At 37.1% G+C, this 18,282-nt stretch overlaps 1 protein-coding gene across 2 annotated transcripts; it reads left to right on the forward strand.

Annotated features, from left to right (window-relative positions):
- On the forward strand, positions 5,177–16,341 carry LOC109837085 (nucleolin-like). 2 transcript variants are annotated; one of them, XM_020405170.1, is made up of 12 exons: positions 5,177–5,776; positions 8,840–9,174; positions 9,271–9,360; positions 10,104–10,343; positions 10,843–11,046; positions 11,123–11,330; positions 12,489–12,620; positions 12,703–12,866; positions 12,987–13,054; positions 13,135–13,223; positions 14,747–14,799; positions 15,837–16,341. In XM_020405170.1, exons 1-12 carry the CDS (start codon positions 5,245–5,247, stop codon positions 15,894–15,896), a joined length of 2,175 nt encoding a protein of 724 aa, XP_020260759.1. In that variant the 5' UTR covers positions 5,177–5,244; the 3' UTR covers positions 15,897–16,341. The 2 variants fall into 2 exon arrangements, with proteins under 2 accessions (XP_020260759.1, XP_020260760.1); XM_020405171.1 differs by lacking the exons at positions 10,843–11,046; positions 11,123–11,330 and adding exons at positions 11,383–11,501; positions 12,001–12,204 and having other exon boundaries at positions 10,104–10,224; positions 12,281–12,620.

Here is an 18,282-nt window from a genome sequence, read left to right on the forward strand (position 1 = left end):
CCGTAGAGGCGGCACCTCTAAAGGGAGATCGAATTCAACATTTGTGCAGCCGACAATACTCCAAAACCAAGCTCTCGTCCCATCAATAAGTCTACCTCGAAAGCTAAGGTGACGATTCGGGTTGCCGATATAAATTTGGTCATAGCCGAATTGACAGGCAAATCGACATGGAAGATAAGGCTCAATGTGGCAAACGTCCCTTACCCTGAACAACAGATATCCAGGTCGGATATTCATCAGCCATCTGAAACATCCGACATCTAGAACGGTACGGTTCTGCCTCGGGTCTTCAGCATCCAATAAAGTTGTGTTGTAAGTACCGGAGAACCGAGGGAAGCAAGGGAAGAATTCCCAACACTTGTGAATTTTAAACTGTCTTGTGATGTCCGGCCATCGATGTTTGATCCATTTGCAACCCTCAAGGGTCTGTAAAAGAGGAAGACTAGGATCCACTGTCTCAGGAGCTTCCATTAAATCTGGTCGGTGCAGGACTAATCATGTCATCAAATAAGTGTAGGGTAATTCCAGTTTCGGAACAGATATACTAGCAGAGGGTTTCTTTTTCTCTTGTGTGAATGCGGAAACTAACTGCCGTAATCCACTATGAATAGCCGCCACCATAGCAGGAAGCAAGGATAATCTGCGACCTGTGGCTAACTGGACGGCTGGATATAACACTTCCATTGGTATAGCATCGGATGACTAGTGGGGAACTACACATCTCTTCAACCATATGGCCAGAAAGCCAGCCAGCAGAGTAGTGGGGCGAATCGGAACACCAGCTTGCCACAGATAAGGGCGGAATTTAGTTCCATGCGAAAACCCATCTTCTGAATGAGAAGTGTAAGATTATGCGTTTGTTTTCTCCAACAGCCGATTGATGTCACCCGGGCTCAAAGGAGATAATCCACGTACCTCTTCTGATCGATCCTCCAGGTTCTTGAACAGATAATCGGCGAATTGCTTTAAGCTGACCTGGGGAGATTTCTTCCTAGCTTTGGTTTCCATCTCAGCCATAGCTATATGATAATGACAAGTCAGCTCCCATAAAGTCTCGTGGGTCACAGATGACCGATCCTTCATCTTATTAAGCTGACTGGTGGTTGGGAAGAACTCTTGATATAGAACATCGCCTATGGGCAAGCCAGACACCTTCATCATTTCGTGCAACGGTAACCCGAGCTCCCCGTTCTTGGTGAAGAACGTATTAGTGTCAGGATTATAGATCTCGAACAAACGGAGGAAATGACCTACACTAATTTGCAGACCATGCATGCTGGCACGGATCGGGACTTCCAACCCTAGTTCTGCCAACTCTCTCCCCCAACGGTTCAACACATATCGAGTCATTCTGGTCCACCACCATTTATCCCCAGAATAATGGACCCATCCATAACATCTGAAACTCTCGTGGGGTAATTTCTTCTTCATTGCAGCCAAACGATTCTTCACAGTGTTGGCCTGCGCTGTCTTTTCATTCTGAGGTATATTGTCTTGGCCTAAGACACCCGGATGAAGCCCTCGTATAGAAGCTCTTTCACTGGAACCTGGAGTAGCCTCTTTCCCGATGAAACCACAATGAATGCGTTTGTGGTTTTCGGTTAACCTCCAGAACATTTCACGTCCAACCGATAAGTTCCTGAACTTTAACAGTGAATGCTCTCGAGGGATAAAAGGCAAGTACAAGAATGACGAACCATCCTCGTGTAACCACTGCGCAGGCTTGCAGAAAGCAATCGCAGGATCCTTTAAGGAGTCACCAAACAAGAAGTCTGGTTTCCTTATACATTTGTTTGAGTCTTGCTCTGAAATTAAGGTTGCGTCTGTGATTAACCGTCGCAGGATACGGCAACTACCTCGTTGAATTAACTCTCCGGCCCCTTCGCTGTAATCTGACTTAAACTGAGGAGCAGACTCGATTAACGGTAGCCCCTCATAATAAGAATGAGTGACACTACTCTGGCCCGTAACTGCATCGACGGTGAAGATTGTGGCAGGAAAATGGACTGATACAGGAGATACACATAAGCTGTGTAAGTATAGTCCTAAATTTTAGAGAAAACGGTATATCTTACTCCATAAGATATAGTCGCTATCTCATAACAGGTGTGACGATTTTCCATCTACCATATGTATAAAGGAGATATGCGTTACTATGCACGGGCATTATAACGGCATACCAGAACCTTTCAATATATGTGGGATGATATAAAATCGCCCCTGTGTATTATGAAGTGTGTTTTGTCCAAGCAAAACAAACACTTTTAAGCGTCGATCCCCTCAAAGGAGGATACCGGCTCTTCTTGAAGGTATCTCAAAGGATACAAACGAGGATCTGCATACAAACACAGGTATTGACGCGTAAAATTGAAGAAATACAGTGTTTAAAATTGCAAAAGGATGAAAGAGATATACCCCCATGTGAAGCGGCAACAGGAGCAGCCCCCTCGGGAGACTGAACAGTCGGATGGCCTCGAGAACCTCGAGATCTACGCGGCTTTACTTTCTAAAAGATCTATGACAATGAAGCAATAAACCATGAATAATTAGAATTTGAATGATAAAGAGCATGGCGAGCCCATTAATTATCAAAACGAGTTCTTCCTTCATCAAGCTCTCCCAATGCTTTGTCTCCTTCCAACTAATTCTATCCAAAATATTCTCCCCTCCACCATCCATTACCTCACAACCTTCATCCTACCACAAACAATGAAGACTTAGAAATAGAAAAACGGAACATTTAAGCCTCTACAAATTAATATTTGGTTTACTGTAGCAGCCAACATCAACAAACACTTTAAAACATGAATCAATTTAAACATGATTCGGTTTACTATAGCAGCCAGCCGCAACCAATATTCCAGAAACATAGCCATTTGGTCCCTTATTCATGGTTTGTACAATAATAGTCTTCTTTTACCAACATCTAGAAACATAGTCATTTGCCCCTTATACATCAACAAACATATATGTTAATGTTATGCTAACGTGAAAAGAACCTACAGATATAGATACAGTTAAAAATATCAGCTGCCCATCTTCTGCAGGCTTTTAGAGCCTGAAACTGGAGCCTATAAAAAAAGCACTATAATTTGCAATATATTAAAAACATATAGGTGTAACATTCTTATGCTAGATGAAATTCAACACAACAAAACAAAAAACAAGGTCACATAATTTGCTTGAAGAAAAGGAAAGGGGCAAAATAAAAAACATGTCGCACCTCTAAATATGATGCTCCTGTTTGCTTAATATGTTGGTTAATTAATTTTGAAGTAGCAACATCAACTGTAGAAACATCCACATATCTGCCATAAGGGGTATCTGTAGGCGTCAAAAAATGCTAATAGATATCCCAAACATAGAGAAGATCACTCAAAAAATCATAAGAATTGATCTCATACTGTCTTTGGAAAATCAAGACAGGTATGAACTGTCTCGCCAGCGAGACAGACTTTGCTGTCTCGCCAGCGAGACTAAATACCCCCCTAGGGTCATTTCTGACGAGGAGAGCATATTTTCGAGCAATCCAGAGCAGAGAGAGCAGATTTGAGTTTTCGTGTGACTCCTTGAAATTAAGCTTTGACTTGATTTTAAGAAGAACGACTATCTTACTTTGATAAGATATCGTTTCAAGTTCTCACTTCGATAAACGAAGTCAGAATCAGTAAACCCCCTTCACGATCTGTGATTCGGCGGTCCACGAACCAAAGCGTTCCCGGCACAGGCAAAGTCCCACAAAAAACAGGATTCGATAAACGACTTCTGTGTTATTTTCTCAAAAGTTGTAATTTTTGCTTTGTTGTGTAGAAGAGGTCTTATAAAAAGACTATTTCTTTGAATTTGTTGTAATCAAACAAAGATATAATGAATTCCTCAACAGAACCAACTTTTGCTGAAAACAATATGGTCCTATTAACAAAAGCATAAAAATTGTTAATTTGCCTCACCTTCCTTATTACAAAAAGAACAAGCTAAAATTCTCAATGTAAATCCACAAAATCTAATTGGTTAATAAATGAATAGAAAATTTTGTCTTTTCACTTGAGAAAGAGTGGGATTAGCAGTCCCAGAAAAAACCCTAAGCCTGGATTCGTGCTTTGCTGTCGAAATCTTGAAGCCTCGGCGACGTAACTAATTTGAAAATTACGTAACTAATTTGATTCTCACTTGAATAGGAATGATCATTCCTTATCAATTCACTTGGAATGCTCATTCCCAAAAAAAGTGGGAATGATCATTCCCTGGGAATGGTCATTCCAACTTCTAAAAAATAGGTATGCTTGGTATCGGGGAATGAGAAGTGAGAATGACCATTCTATTCCACCACATTCCGGCGTACCAAACAAGGCGTTAAAGGCAAAGATGCAAGGAATGGGATTTAGCTAGGATACCAACTAGAACTCGATGAATTAGCTTGCCATTCACTTTGAACTTTAGACTTAATTGTTGTTGTGGCATTGCAGCCGAGCTCAGGACCGGTTTAATTTAAATCTAATAATAAAATTGTGTTGACAACCATAAAAACTGGACTAGTATTAAACCAGTAGAATGGTGATCCAATGAATGACAAATTTCCATTCTTCCCCTCTTCTTTTTTTACCCCCAAGGAAATTGCGCTAATACGTTACTGGCTCAGACCCAATTCAAGGCAGAGTCTAGAGAGATGTTTTAGAGGAGGTTGCTCCCTATTACTAAACTGGGCCCAAAAAAGTAACCCAGCTCAAGCGAGATCCATCGTACCATAGGACAAGTTTTAAAATAGATTCCTTTAGGAATTTATTTTTAAAAATAGACCCCTTTGAAAATTTATTTATCATTTTCGACTTGGTTTTAACTATCTGATCAAAAATGGTAAATAAAGTTTGAAAACATCACGAGATTTAAAACCCTGTGAAGTTTAGCGTGGTTAATCACACATTAAACTTTATGAGATTTTAAATCCCGTGAATTTTTTGAACTTATGGGAATTCATTAGCGTGATTAATTAGACACTAAACTTTACAGGATTTTAAATCTCATAAAAATTTTAAACTTTATTTGTCATTTTCGACCCAGAAGATTAAAACTGGATCGAAAATAACAAATAAATTTCAAATAGGTACTTTTTTAAAAATAAATTTCTGAAGGGGTCTATTTTGGAAATTTTCCCTCCCCCATAATACTCCCCTATCTCACAATGTACCACTCTTCTACCCTCCTCTCTCCTCTATCGAAACCCTAGACCAAATTCACCCATCAACCATGCCGCCCAAATCAAAAACCTCAGCCAAGAGAGCCTCCCCTCTTAAGAAGAAAGCGACGCCTTCAGAGGCTCCCAGTCCCTTGCCGGCCGTCGCCGAAGAATCGGATGAGATCTCCACCGCCGCCATCCTGAAGGATGACGCGCCGCCGGAGGAGAACGAGATCGCGCCAATGGCCTCGTTAAACGAAGAGAAGTCCATGGAGGTTAAGGAGGAAGCAATGGAGGAAAAAACAGCGGAGGTGACGGCGGGAAGTGAGAAAACTCAGGAGGAAATTGTGGTGGAAAAGATTGTGGAGGAGACGACAGTAGAGAAGATAGAGAAGGAGGTCGTTGTAGAAGAAACTGTCACAGTGAAGGCTCCGATGGAAGGCGGCGCGAGCAATGTGGTTGTTCCAGAAGTTTCGGGCGAGGCCGAAGATGAGGAGAATGAGGCAGAAGATGAGGAGAATGAGGCAGAGGATAAAGAGGTTGAAGAATCAGAGGAAGAAGAGTCTGAGGAAGAGGAAGAGGAAGAGGAAAAGGAGGAAGCAGGTATGTCTTTTTGAATTTGTGATAGTATTGAATGTATGTCTTTTTGGTTCTCTCTTATTACTAGATGTTTCTTGGTAGCTTATATTTTGGTACGAATGACTGGAGTGAAGACATTTTTTCAAGGGACCCTTTGATTACCAATCCAACTTGTATGCCAAACGCGAAAACATAATTCGTTGTGATAAAAATTAATCACATGTTATTTCATGCTTATTGGCAAGATAAGGTTATTCTTTAACACCAAATTATCTCCTTTCCTAGTAACCATTATTGTTCTTAGCACTATAAACATAATGGCTCTGTGAAGAACGGTGATGGAGACGACCATGAGAGACTATATCTGGTGCCAAGAAAAATCTGTCAATCACTGTTGCCACCACAATTGTAGCTTCTAATCTTGAGGGTTCTGCAAAACTTTGATACGTCTACTACAATTCTTCTATGATTAATGACCACCAAGGTAGATCCTTCACCTCCAGTATAAAGAATAATTAAATAAAAGTTGTTGTTTTATGCAAACTTTCTTTCCCCTGTTATGTGGATGTGCAAGGTGCAACCAGTTGCAAGGGTGTGTTTGGTTCGATGTAGCTAGAGTCACATGTAGCACCAACTCCATGAAAAAGCATTTTGTGTCTGGTTGTTTGGAGTTCGATCCCCATCATGTAGTTGCTACCACGTAATGAGGTCTAAATGTTGTTGTTGCAACTACACTCAAAACAAAGAGTGCTGCAACAATATCTTGGGAATTGTGCCAAACAGTGCCACCTCAACCGTTTATGTAGTATAATAATATATTTTAATGGAATCTTTATTTAAAGTGCACTAAATGTTTAATAAGTAGCCATCAGCTTCGGTACTCCAAAAAATGTTTTTTGGAGTATCGATGGCACTTTTTGTAATTTGGATCCGCTTGTTTCTCTCTCAAATCCCTACATTATAGAATACCAGAGATAGTACCTCTTCCACACCTAGTTCGTAAATAACTTGAATTCTTTAAGGAATAAGGGTATATTAAGAACTAAAAATAAGGATACAGTCTTGAAGATCAGTTATAAATGTAAAAGTCATTTCACCTAATTATGTTTCTCTTTCCTTTCAAACTTCTGTATTTTAAGATTCTGTAGATTGTTACCTTTCCTCTAAAAGTACCGTAAACCTAAATTTTGGTAAATTTTTTTTTTCTTTCCTTTAAAAATTCAATATAATGAAAATTCCAAATCATACCTATATAGTTTTCTATGTTGAGATCTAAAAATGGTGTGAAACAAATAAGAAAAAACTTTTCAATAAATTGTGATAAATATTTGAATCCTATCTTAGATGATCAGAAATAAAATTTTATTTTATTTCTTATATAATTCAAATTAGATAAAATCACTCACATAAAAATGGCATAGCTAGAAAATAGGAAAGAGAGTGACGTGTTGGGAGGATAGAATAGGAAGTTTAAAAAAAATAAATGAACATATAGAAAGACAACAATATCCTTCCTAAAAATACTATTTCTTATCAATTCAAATTTTCTTAAAAATACTATTGCTTATCATTTTTCTATTTCTTATCAATTCAAATTTTCTTAAAAATACTATTCCGGAAAGTCGAAGCAGTTCTTTAAGCAGTATTAATGCTTTTATAATAATGTGAATATGTTTGAAAAACAATCGATCCAAACACATAGATTGTAGTTCTAATCAATGTTTAAAAGAGTGTTAAGTGCAAAGCGAAGCACTAGACCCTTGGATGAAGCGAGGCGTAAGCTTTAAAGCGTGAGGCGTAAGCTTCATGAGTTTAAGTATTTTAATTTTAAATTTGTAAAAATTATGAACATATAATAGATACTGGTGTAATAATTTACAAATATATACATTCATGTCCTGATTAATAAATAAGAATTAAATATGTGAAGTATAGAAACGAATCACAATAAACTAAGCTACACGCATAACATATATACTTAATACTTTATTTACACTCACATGGTCATATTGAAAATACATAGGGGCATTTTAATGTTAGTCAAAAATCCTTATATATCTTTCTATCCTGCTTAAAACGTGCGCTTCAAAAGAAAAGCGCTTTATGAAGTGCGGAGCACACGCTTCAATCATGCTTTAAGCGATCAGGCATAAGCTTCAATGGATAAATAACTTCACTCTTGAGTTTCAAAGCGTTTACCCTTAAAAAGTTTTGAACCGAGATTCGAAGCGAGTTTCAGAAAAACTTTTTCAAACATTGGTTCCTACTACATGTATTAGGAATAACATGTAGCTGGGAATGCAATATATTTCCAATTGTATTAAGCCAAACTCATCGTAATTTTCACTTTGTTTGACTCTATGTTCTTGTTTGTTTTTTGCCTAGCAGACACCGCATTTTTTTGATGCGAGGAACCATGGCCAGGACAATTAAGTATCAGGGAGGATTCCCAAGTTCCAATCTTAGCTGGGCCAATTATGGGGACCACATGGGAGCTCACGTGTAATATTTTCGGTCCAGAATTGTTTTTTAACTGGTCACCTGTGGGGGTTTCCGAGGAGAGACCCAAAGCCATGCCCAATGTTCCAAGCCTGATAGTACCAGCCAAGTAAACCCCAGAGCCTCCCCCCCCCCTCGCAGTACAGGCCTAGGTGAATATGATAGATGTTGCACCGAATAATGAAAATTGGGATTGAAAATTGGGGATAGGCATTCCATAGATACAGGTCGATCGTTGGCCTTGTGAGCCAAGGCGTCAAGCCCCAATCTGTGACACCTCATTGTGTGGAAAACACTGTTTTTTTAGTCCCATAGTGAGATAAATCATAGCATTGAGTCAGAATTTTTGTGCAAACTACCCACAGGATTATATCATTCTATTTAGTATCTTGTTCAATGTCAATACTCAATACAATTCTTGTTAAATATCATATAGACTTGCTTTTCTGTTCAAGTAATTTTTTTCAGTTCATTGAAAATGAGTTCTACTTACAATTGACTGCATCATGTTCAATTCTAGTTTTAGGTCTTAGATGCTTCTTGGATGGTAGTGAAGGATTGCTTACATGGTAAATCAATTTTGTACAGGGGAGAAACAAATAGCTCAAGAGGAAACTGGGGAAGGTGAGATTGAAAGCATTAGCGGAGATGATGAAGAAAATGATGAAGATGATCCAGCTATGTATATATCCCCTATGACAGAGAGAAAAAAGCAGAAGGAATTTGAGTTATTCATTGGTGGGTTGGACAAAGGGGCAGTTGACAGTGATTTGGTTAAAGTTTTTGGAGTGTTTGGGGAGATTCAGTCTGTAAGGATAGTTAAGCATCCATCAACTCAAAAAAGCAAGGGTTTTGCATTTCTTCGCTATGCTAATATTGAGCATACCAAAAAGGCTCTTGCTGAATTGAAGGATGGCATAGAGGTTTATATCAACCTCTTGAGGCATTTGAATTTTTTTTCCAAATGATTTTATTTAGGCATTTTGTTGACTTTTTTATATTTAAATTATCTTGTTCAGGTAAAAGGCAAAAAAGTCATGGTATCAGCTAGTCAGGATAATGATACCCTTTACTTGGGGAACATCTGCAAGACCTGGACGAGGGATCATGTATTGCTTCTTCTTGCTTGCTATGATTTCTCCATAATCTCATTGACTTTTTTCTTTTTGCTTCATATAAACGGAGATAGGCATAATAGTTGAAAAATTGAATATGTTGTAGCATCTATATAAGCATAATAAGTAGTGGGGAACGTATACACAGAGATACTTCATGGCTGTTTAGAATTTTGGATTTGCGACAACAAATTACAGAAAAGAAAGAAGAAAAGTATAAATGGAAGAAGCTTCACACATCCTTAGTTTTCCTGCCAAGATGACTATGCATCGGGGCTGCACCACTCAGCAAATTTTATTACTGAAATACATAAGAAAAACTGTATATTGAATTACTTCCATCTTTTTCTAAAGAAGAAAGGCCAAGGGCTTCCATAAATGTGCATAACTTGATCAAAAAGAAATCTAGTCCCTATATAATAGGAAAGAGTTCAAATGTACTAAAATAAAAGACTCTGGCTTACAATTAGCAGATTAGGCTACAAAGAGATTTCCAAGTCTACTAATCTTCCAACTTAATAATTTGAATTTAATAGGTAAGGCTAAAAAGTTATTTCATATGCAAAGTAAAAATTATGCAGTAGACTATCATTCTTTATGTGGTTACTGCTACAGAAACCGGTAGTACCCCTTTTCCTTCACTTGTTTCTACTTCCTAGTGATGCTTTCAAAAGAATCAACTTTTGTAAGTCATCGTGCTAGAGAGAGTTTCTTAATCTAGTATGAGGTTTTCTTAGGTACTTGAGACATTAAAAGGCTATGGAATTGAACAAATTGAGGACGTGCTCATACCAGATGATCCAAAGAGTGAAGGGAAGATCAAGGGTTTTGCTTTTTTGGAGTTCAAATCCCATTCAGATGCGATGACAGCATTTCAGCGCTTAAGAAAGCCTGATGCAGTGTTTGGCCGTGATATAAGTGCCAAAGTTGGTTTTGCTCAAGCTCCCCTTCATCCCTGTGAGGAAGACTTAATGAAGGTAATTTATTTACTTTCTCATCTTTAAGTCCGTTTAGTTTCAAACCTTGCAGGTGTTACCTTTTATTTAGTTATTTTATGTCGCCAATTTCAAACCTTTTGAATTTTATGTCGTCAATTTCAAACGTTTTGAATTTTTTTCTGTTGGTGTTTGTTTGCATTTGAACTGCAATGGTCATGTTGTTAGTTTGAAGCTGCTGTTTAAATAAATTCCTTATCAGTAAATGTTGATACATCTCAAGTAGGTAGGTAGTATTGGAAATTACTATGATACCATATCCATCTTACGGTTGAGTTAAATTTTGTTATCTGCTAGGCTAGTATGTTAGACGATTAACAAAATTCCTGCTAAAGCTGTAGAAGTATGTTGAAAAAGCTTATTTGATCCCCCCCCCCCTCATAATCTAGCAAATTAATGTGTTCACATACAGTTTAAATACTATAAATTCATATTGAGTTTTTACTTGACTTTTGAGGAACTTTGAAACTTTGTTTTGCAGGTGAAAACTGTATATGTGGAGGGTTTCCCTAAATCTTGGGATGAAGCAAAACTTGAAGAACTCTGCAATCAATATGGTGAAATAGAGAAAGTACAGCTCTTCCGTAAAAGGAAAGATTTCGGGTTTGTTGGATTTTTCTCTCGAGATAGTGCTGTAGCCTGTGTGGAAGGAATAAACAATACTCAGTTCGAGGAAGGCATTAATGTAAGACATGCCAAATTATAAATGATATGCTCAGCCAAAAAGAGCAGCATAAGTTATTTATTGCTTTAAATTTCAGGTAAAAGCAAACCTTGCAAAGCCTGTGTATAAGGGTCGGCTTGCTAAGCAGAGTCGAGGTGGCTTCAAGGTTCAGAAGGATGCTGATTCTACTGAGGAACCTGACAAGTCCAAGAAGAACAAGGGAAAGTCAAAGGCGGTCCATGACAAGAAAAAGCCTAAACCTAACTTCAAAAGTTCGAATAAGAGTACACCTTCGAAGTCTCAAGATAAGAACTTGAAGAAAGGGTTTTGCTTTTTTGGAGTTCAAATCCCATTCAGATGCGATGACAGCATTTCAGCGCTTAAGAAAGCCTGATGCAGTGTTTGGCCGTGATATAAGTGCCAAAGTTGGTTTTGCTCAAGCTCCCCTTCATCCCTGTGAGGAAGACTTAATGAAGGTAATTTATTTACTTTCTCATCTTTAAGTCCGTTTAGTTTCAAACCTTGCAGGTGTTACCTTTTATTTAGTTATTTTATGTCGCCAATTTCAAACCTTTTGAATTTTATGTCGTCAATTTCAAACGTTTTGAATTTTTTTCTGTTGGTGTTTGTTTGCATTTGAACTGCAATGGTCATGTTGTTAGTTTGAAGCTGCTGTTTAAATAAATTCCTTATCAGTAAATGTTGATACATCTCAAGTAGGTAGGTAGTATTGGAAATTACTATGATACCATATCCATCTTACGGTTGAGTTAAATTTTGTTATCTGCTAGGCTAGTATGTTAGACGATTAACAAAATTCCTGCTAAAGCTGTAGAAGTATGTTGAAAAAGCTTATTTGATCCCCCCCCCCCTCATAATCTAGCAAATTAATGTGTTCACATACAGTTTAAATACTATAAATTCATATTGAGTTTTTACTTGACTTTTGAGGAACTTTGAAACTTTGTTTTGCAGGTGAAAACTGTATATGTGGAGGGTTTCCCTAAATCTTGGGATGAAGCAAAACTTGAAGAACTCTGCAATCAATATGGTGAAATAGAGAAAGTACAGCTCTTCCGTAAAAGGAAAGATTTCGGGTTTGTTGGATTTTTCTCTCGAGATAGTGCTGTAGCCTGTGTGGAAGGAATAAACAATACTCAGTTCGAGGAAGGCATTAATGTAAGACATGCCAAATTATAAATGATATGCTCAGCCAAAAAGAGCAGCATAAGTTATTTATTGCTTTAAATTTCAGGTAAAAGCAAACCTTGCAAAGCCTGTGTATAAGGGTCGGCTTGCTAAGCAGAGTCGAGGTGGCTTCAAGGTTCAGAAGGATGCTGATTCTACTGAGGAACCTGACAAGTCCAAGAAGAACAAGGGAAAGTCAAAGGCGGTCCATGACAAGAAAAAGCCTAAACCTAACTTCAAAAGTTCGAATAAGAGTACACCTTCGAAGTCTCAAGATAAGAACTTGAAGAAGAAAAACGATTCGCGAAGAGTACAATCTGCTAAGGGCCAAAAACGTGGCAGGAAAGACGCAGATTCTTCCATCAATCAACAGCCACCCAAAAGAGCACGTAGGAACCAGAATCATGGTATACTAAAAGCCTAAGTTTCACATTCTATCTTGCATGTGCTGTCCTGGTGCTGGAAGTTTATCCTTGTTTAAATGTACAGGAAGAAGGCATGATAGATCTTCCACTGGTCACAGTAACTATAGGAGCTCTTACCCTACAAACCCATACACGCTACATCAGACTGCATATGCACCACCTGCAACTAGTTACACAACACATATTTATCCTGGGGCTTCTGTGACTCAACCTCGCCATACTCATCTGGTAGAAATGGCCTCATCTCATTATTTCCATTTCCCTCTCTTCTGACTTGAAAAAACACACTGTTCTCTTTAGTATTTTAATGCTGATGCCTCTTACATACCATGCATTTGATGTTTCCAGGAACCTCATGCTGGATACCTCCCTGCTGCTAACCAAGTCCGCCATCCTTATGAATATGAAGATAGAAGGTTTGTCCTCTGCGATTTCTTTATTCCTTTAACCTTTTTTCTGTTGTCATTTCCTAATTCACGATCCCTAAATTATGTAGAGCTGGGGCTTATAGTTCCCAACCAAGGAGCAGCTCTGGATATGTAGCTTACAGTTCCCAACCAAGGAGTAACTCTGGATATGTAGGAGGTAAAATACTTTCGGAATGTAATTCTCTGTTTGCCAAGGGGTCTTTTATGCACTTTACCCCCAAAAACTTCTTTCCAAATGAATATTTGTATGCTACAAATTGTGACACTGTAATCTCCATGCATTTTATTTGTCCAAATGATTATTGCCTGATAAGTTTTGTTTGTTTTGTTTGTTACCATTTCACCTGGGTTACTTTTCTTTCATTTTCTTTTTCTCCGAATCCAATTCATCATTTCCAGACATTGAGTCATTGACAATGATACTATGCCTGATCTAGAGTAGAGAAGCTTGATACCACTGTACTGCTTTTCGCCTTTTCCCCACCTTGTTTTGGGACATGAAGGATCTCTTTAGCTTTGATAGATTATAACTACTTCACATGGTCCACTTACAGGTTTGACGTAACTGTATTGATTAATTGACCCTAAAATGTGTTTTCTGGTTTTCTTTATCATGTATTGACATGTCAATATTTATACTCAACTTTTGATGTGTAAAGCACATGTGTTGGGAAAATAACTAATGTTTTTGTCAAGAAGGATTCACGTGGAAACTTGTATATGTGGGGTCAATTACTAAATATGCAAGTAGCGTTTCATTAGGATTCTAGCTCAAGTTTTGGAATATATGAGATTGGGCACGAAGGATATACATGAAAAACTACACACATGGGAATTTATTACATTCAAGTATTTTAATATATACTTTCTCCATTGTTGGACTCACAGCATTACATATATGCTGTTAAGGTTAGTAATCGTACTTTCTAATTAAACATCTTTTTTTCATTCTGATTTTGTCGTGGACACTTATCGATTGCCTCCACTTTAAAGGCGGCTACCATCTTTCATTTTTGAACTTAGCTTTTAGGTATTACATATCCATATCATTGTGAGCTATTAGAGCATGTTGGCATTTGTGCTTCCCAGTGGCAATAATACAATTATTCGTTCCCACATTGTTGTGTTTTATTCTTTATCTCCAACATGATCTCTGAATTCAGAGGCAGTGAGTCATTTAATCTTCTTAAGAAACAACTTATGTATCTAACCTTAAATATGGCTGTCTAGTTGCTGTTTCGTGGAGATTTTAATGTGAGTGTTATGTCGAAATATATTGAAGAGAACTTTACTTGCATTTTTCGGTGTCTCATAAGTTTAATATTAAGGAATTAACTATTTCAGCAATAAGTCACAATGTGACAGAATTTGACTATTTTAAACAGTTGATATTAATAAATTTGCTGCGTACTTTCTCCTCTCAGATGTTGTTTTCTTCTTGTTAACAACTCCAAGATTCTCTATGGATAGACATACACACATGCACACACATACAAACACATTTAGATACTTTATTTGCTCTGGTAATTGTTCATATAGTGCATAAAAGAGACCATGCTGAAAATCAGATAAATCCCTTGTCATTGTGCCCCGAGAGTACTTCCATTCTGGTTAAAACAAGATATTTAACATTTGGTTACGTTTGCCTATTTTCATCCTGTTTTTTTTTCTGTGTTGCAGCATCCACTGTGCCCAATCCTTATCCTGGATACTCAAGCTATGCAGGATATGAGGTTCCATCTCATCTCTCCTTAATATGCATCTTACATCTTTCTTTATTTTGATTTCTGAAACAAAGACAATTCATGTATTTGAGCCTAGGTTTTATTTATGTGAATTTCCTAGTTTTATATTTTTGCTAAATTTCTCCAAAGTTGCATAAGGTTGTCTTGGATTGCATCAATCTATTTACGTATCGGAGTCCCTCTTGTAGATTCCAGTGTTTGACTTAAGCATAACCTAACATTACTGTTAAGTATTGTGATCCTATAGACATTATACTACGACATGGTGTGGTCTTATGTCTAGAGAAACCTTACTCTTCCTCCTCTCTACTACCTTCACCATCGATCAGGGTTGCTACTGTGGTGTTGCCATTACTTCTAACTACAGTGTTGCCCATCATCATGAATTATCATCGCAACCATGGGTGTTGCAACTATCATCTTTGTCTCTTTCTGCTTCACTGTTATTTCCTTAGCCATCATCTCCACCATAACCACCAACAATGATGTCTAACCACGCTGCCACCTGTGTAGACCACCCCTGCCTTTTTTCATTGCATCACGAAACAATATCTAGGGTTCATTTGGGGAAAATGTGCCCCAGCTTTTCGAGGACTCTCATACCAGACATGAGGATATGGTATTCCAGAAATGTTAATATTATACTAAACACTGTACAGAATATTTTTATGAATATGATGCCAAGGACTGTAATTTGCAAGGGATCACATTTCTTGAGTGATGCCAAATGTTTCTTTCATGTACAAGATTCCACATAAAGGAAACATTGCCAGAAGAAAAGAGCATACCAACAAACTAGCAACCATCACTCTATTGGTTCTCTCAAAATTGTGTCATTGTGCATGGGAGTTGCATTTTAACAGCCGTATCCTTTTTTATAATTGAGATGCAGAACCCATTCTGTTCTTTCCTTTAGCCAACTTGTTTGAGACCAAATATACGTATGCAAGAGAATTCATATATTTTCATCAACTACAAAACATTTTAATTATACCTCCTGACAAGTGATTATTATTTCATGGCAGACTGGTTATGTATATCCAAGCAGTGGAGCTTATGCATATCAAAGACCACCATACTACTGAGAGGGTGGTTAGATGACCAAACTACTCATTCCCTCCCCATTCCCTTGATTTCGTCTGAAGGTGTTGCTCACTAAAGCTGGGAGATCTAAATTGGCAGGCGGTAATATTTCTTTGTCACTGCAAAGCATAATTCTGAACCCTGCCACTATGCTAGATGGGGCTAGCTATATTGGCATCGAAACATTATGGTTCAAATAGACTTAATCTGTGAAAGATAAGATGCATCTCTTCAATGGCGATGTAAACACATTCGAAAAGGAATTTTTGGTGTACATCTTGTTTTTAGTTAATTAGGCTGGATCCACTTTGAGGTCTGCCAATAACAGAGATCCTGCTGAGAAAGGCCGGATGCAAGTCTATCCGTATCATTTTTCTTCTTGTTTCAGCCTGCACTTCTTGTTTCAGCCTGCAGCTTCATGTTTTAGAATGCGATCACTATATCTTATTATCAGGTGAACAATGGGAAGTAGGAATAGTTTGGTTTGGCAGATTAATAAATAGTGTGCACGTGTGTGACATGTGAATGACGCACTCTCTTCAATGTGTGATGTAAGGGTCAGATCTTGCCACCTCACTACCAAGTTCAATGGAGAAACTTGGTATTAAAGTTCTCTATATTTCTCATATATTAGGTGGAATGCACGTGCATTGCACGTGGTCAGATAATTTAGTTATTTACTTTAAGTTTATTTATTTACTACAACATGGTTGCAAAAAACTTTAAAATTATCATAATATATTAAATTATTAACTTTTGTTAGATATTTTCATGTGTGGCTTTAACATTTTGTCTTTCAGAGAAATAGTTATGCTTAAAACCTTAAAATATCAATAATTTAAGATTGATTAGTAATTTGAATGTATAATTTTTAAGTATTAATGATGTAAGGGACCAATACTTAAAAAACTATTGTCATTAATAAAATAAATAAATTCTTGAATTCATTAAAGAAAAATAGTTGGTTTTATTTAGTCATTAAGGATTTTGTTTAGTTAGAAAAAAATTACTTCCACTTGTTGTTTACTTCTGTTGTTGTTTATTCGGCGATTAAGCATTATAGATATTCAAGAAATGTTTTCTAGAATTTTCTAATAAAATATGTAAATTCAATCAAGAAAGAAAATATAAATTATGTGATCAATTCTAAAATATGGCGTTGTACTCTTTTTACATCTTCCTAATTACTAATTGATTTGTCAAGATGATTACACTCTAGTTTTAGAAAATTATAAAATATAGTCTGAGAATGATTTATACATATTATGCATTCATATTGATTATATTTTAACAAAATAATTTATATCTATCCAATACCAAACAACATACAAAGTTTTAGCGCAAAGAGTTAGAGGAATACAATATCTACAACAATATTTATATCCAAACTATGAGCTTCATAAACTTATAAGAAGGCGAGTAATATAAAATGACAACTTAATTTATTTTGCTAAATAATTTATTACAAATCATGAAGACAAGGGGAATCAGAAGGATCAGATACCCATCCAAAATAAATATTAAATTTCTCTTAGAGATTCTTATAGCAAAAGATTTTCAGAGTTGATGTGTAGGATAAATTTAAGGACAAATAACCCAAACAAGTTCATTGAGTGATAGACTTGTTATAAACTCCAATCGTATAAAATTGATGTTACATGTGTCTTAAGTTGTGCTTTTGTTTAAGGTTTAATTTTAGAAAACTCCCCCTCAACTATGGGAGGCATGTCAACCCACTCCCCCTACCCCCACTATTTAAAATTGAGTAAATCCCCGTCAAGTTTTGGGTATTTTGTAGACAATCTATCTCTGTCACGCCTCGTTTCTCAAAATACCCGGGAATCGGAATGTGAACAAGCTCACGACGTATTAGATTAAGGAGAATAAATAAAAATAAACATTTCTCTCAACCTAATACGCTAAGCGTCAAGAAATAAATGCAAAGGCACAAGTCTCCGATCACAGTAGCGAGAATATAATGAACAACACAGAATAAAATAATACATATCATAAATAAAATATCCTCCCAGACATAATATTCGGGTCAACATGCTCTTATACAAACTATCTGAATGAAATACTGGAGAATATAAAATACAATGATCAAGCGGAAAAGGAAATGCTACAAAAGTAAGCTAAGATCATCGAACAACTAGAGGGAATAAATAAACTTCGGCTTCTTTTGCTCGCTCTGCAAGACACTCCTACTGAGAATATCCTGGCACTGGCACATCTCCAAGCTGGACCTGTCCTTCCTCTAAGTCTGACGTACACCAGAGAAAACAAGTGTACGTCAGCGTGCATGACACACGACAAGACCTTACAAAAGAAAAGAACAAACGAAAACCCAATGCGAAAAATGATACAACAACAGAAATGACAAAGAAA

The sequence above is a fragment of the Asparagus officinalis genome, chromosome 4 (assembly GCF_001876935.1).
Source record: "Asparagus officinalis chromosome 4, Aspof.V1, whole genome shotgun sequence".
NCBI lineage: Eukaryota > Viridiplantae > Streptophyta > Magnoliopsida > Asparagales > Asparagaceae > Asparagus > Asparagus officinalis.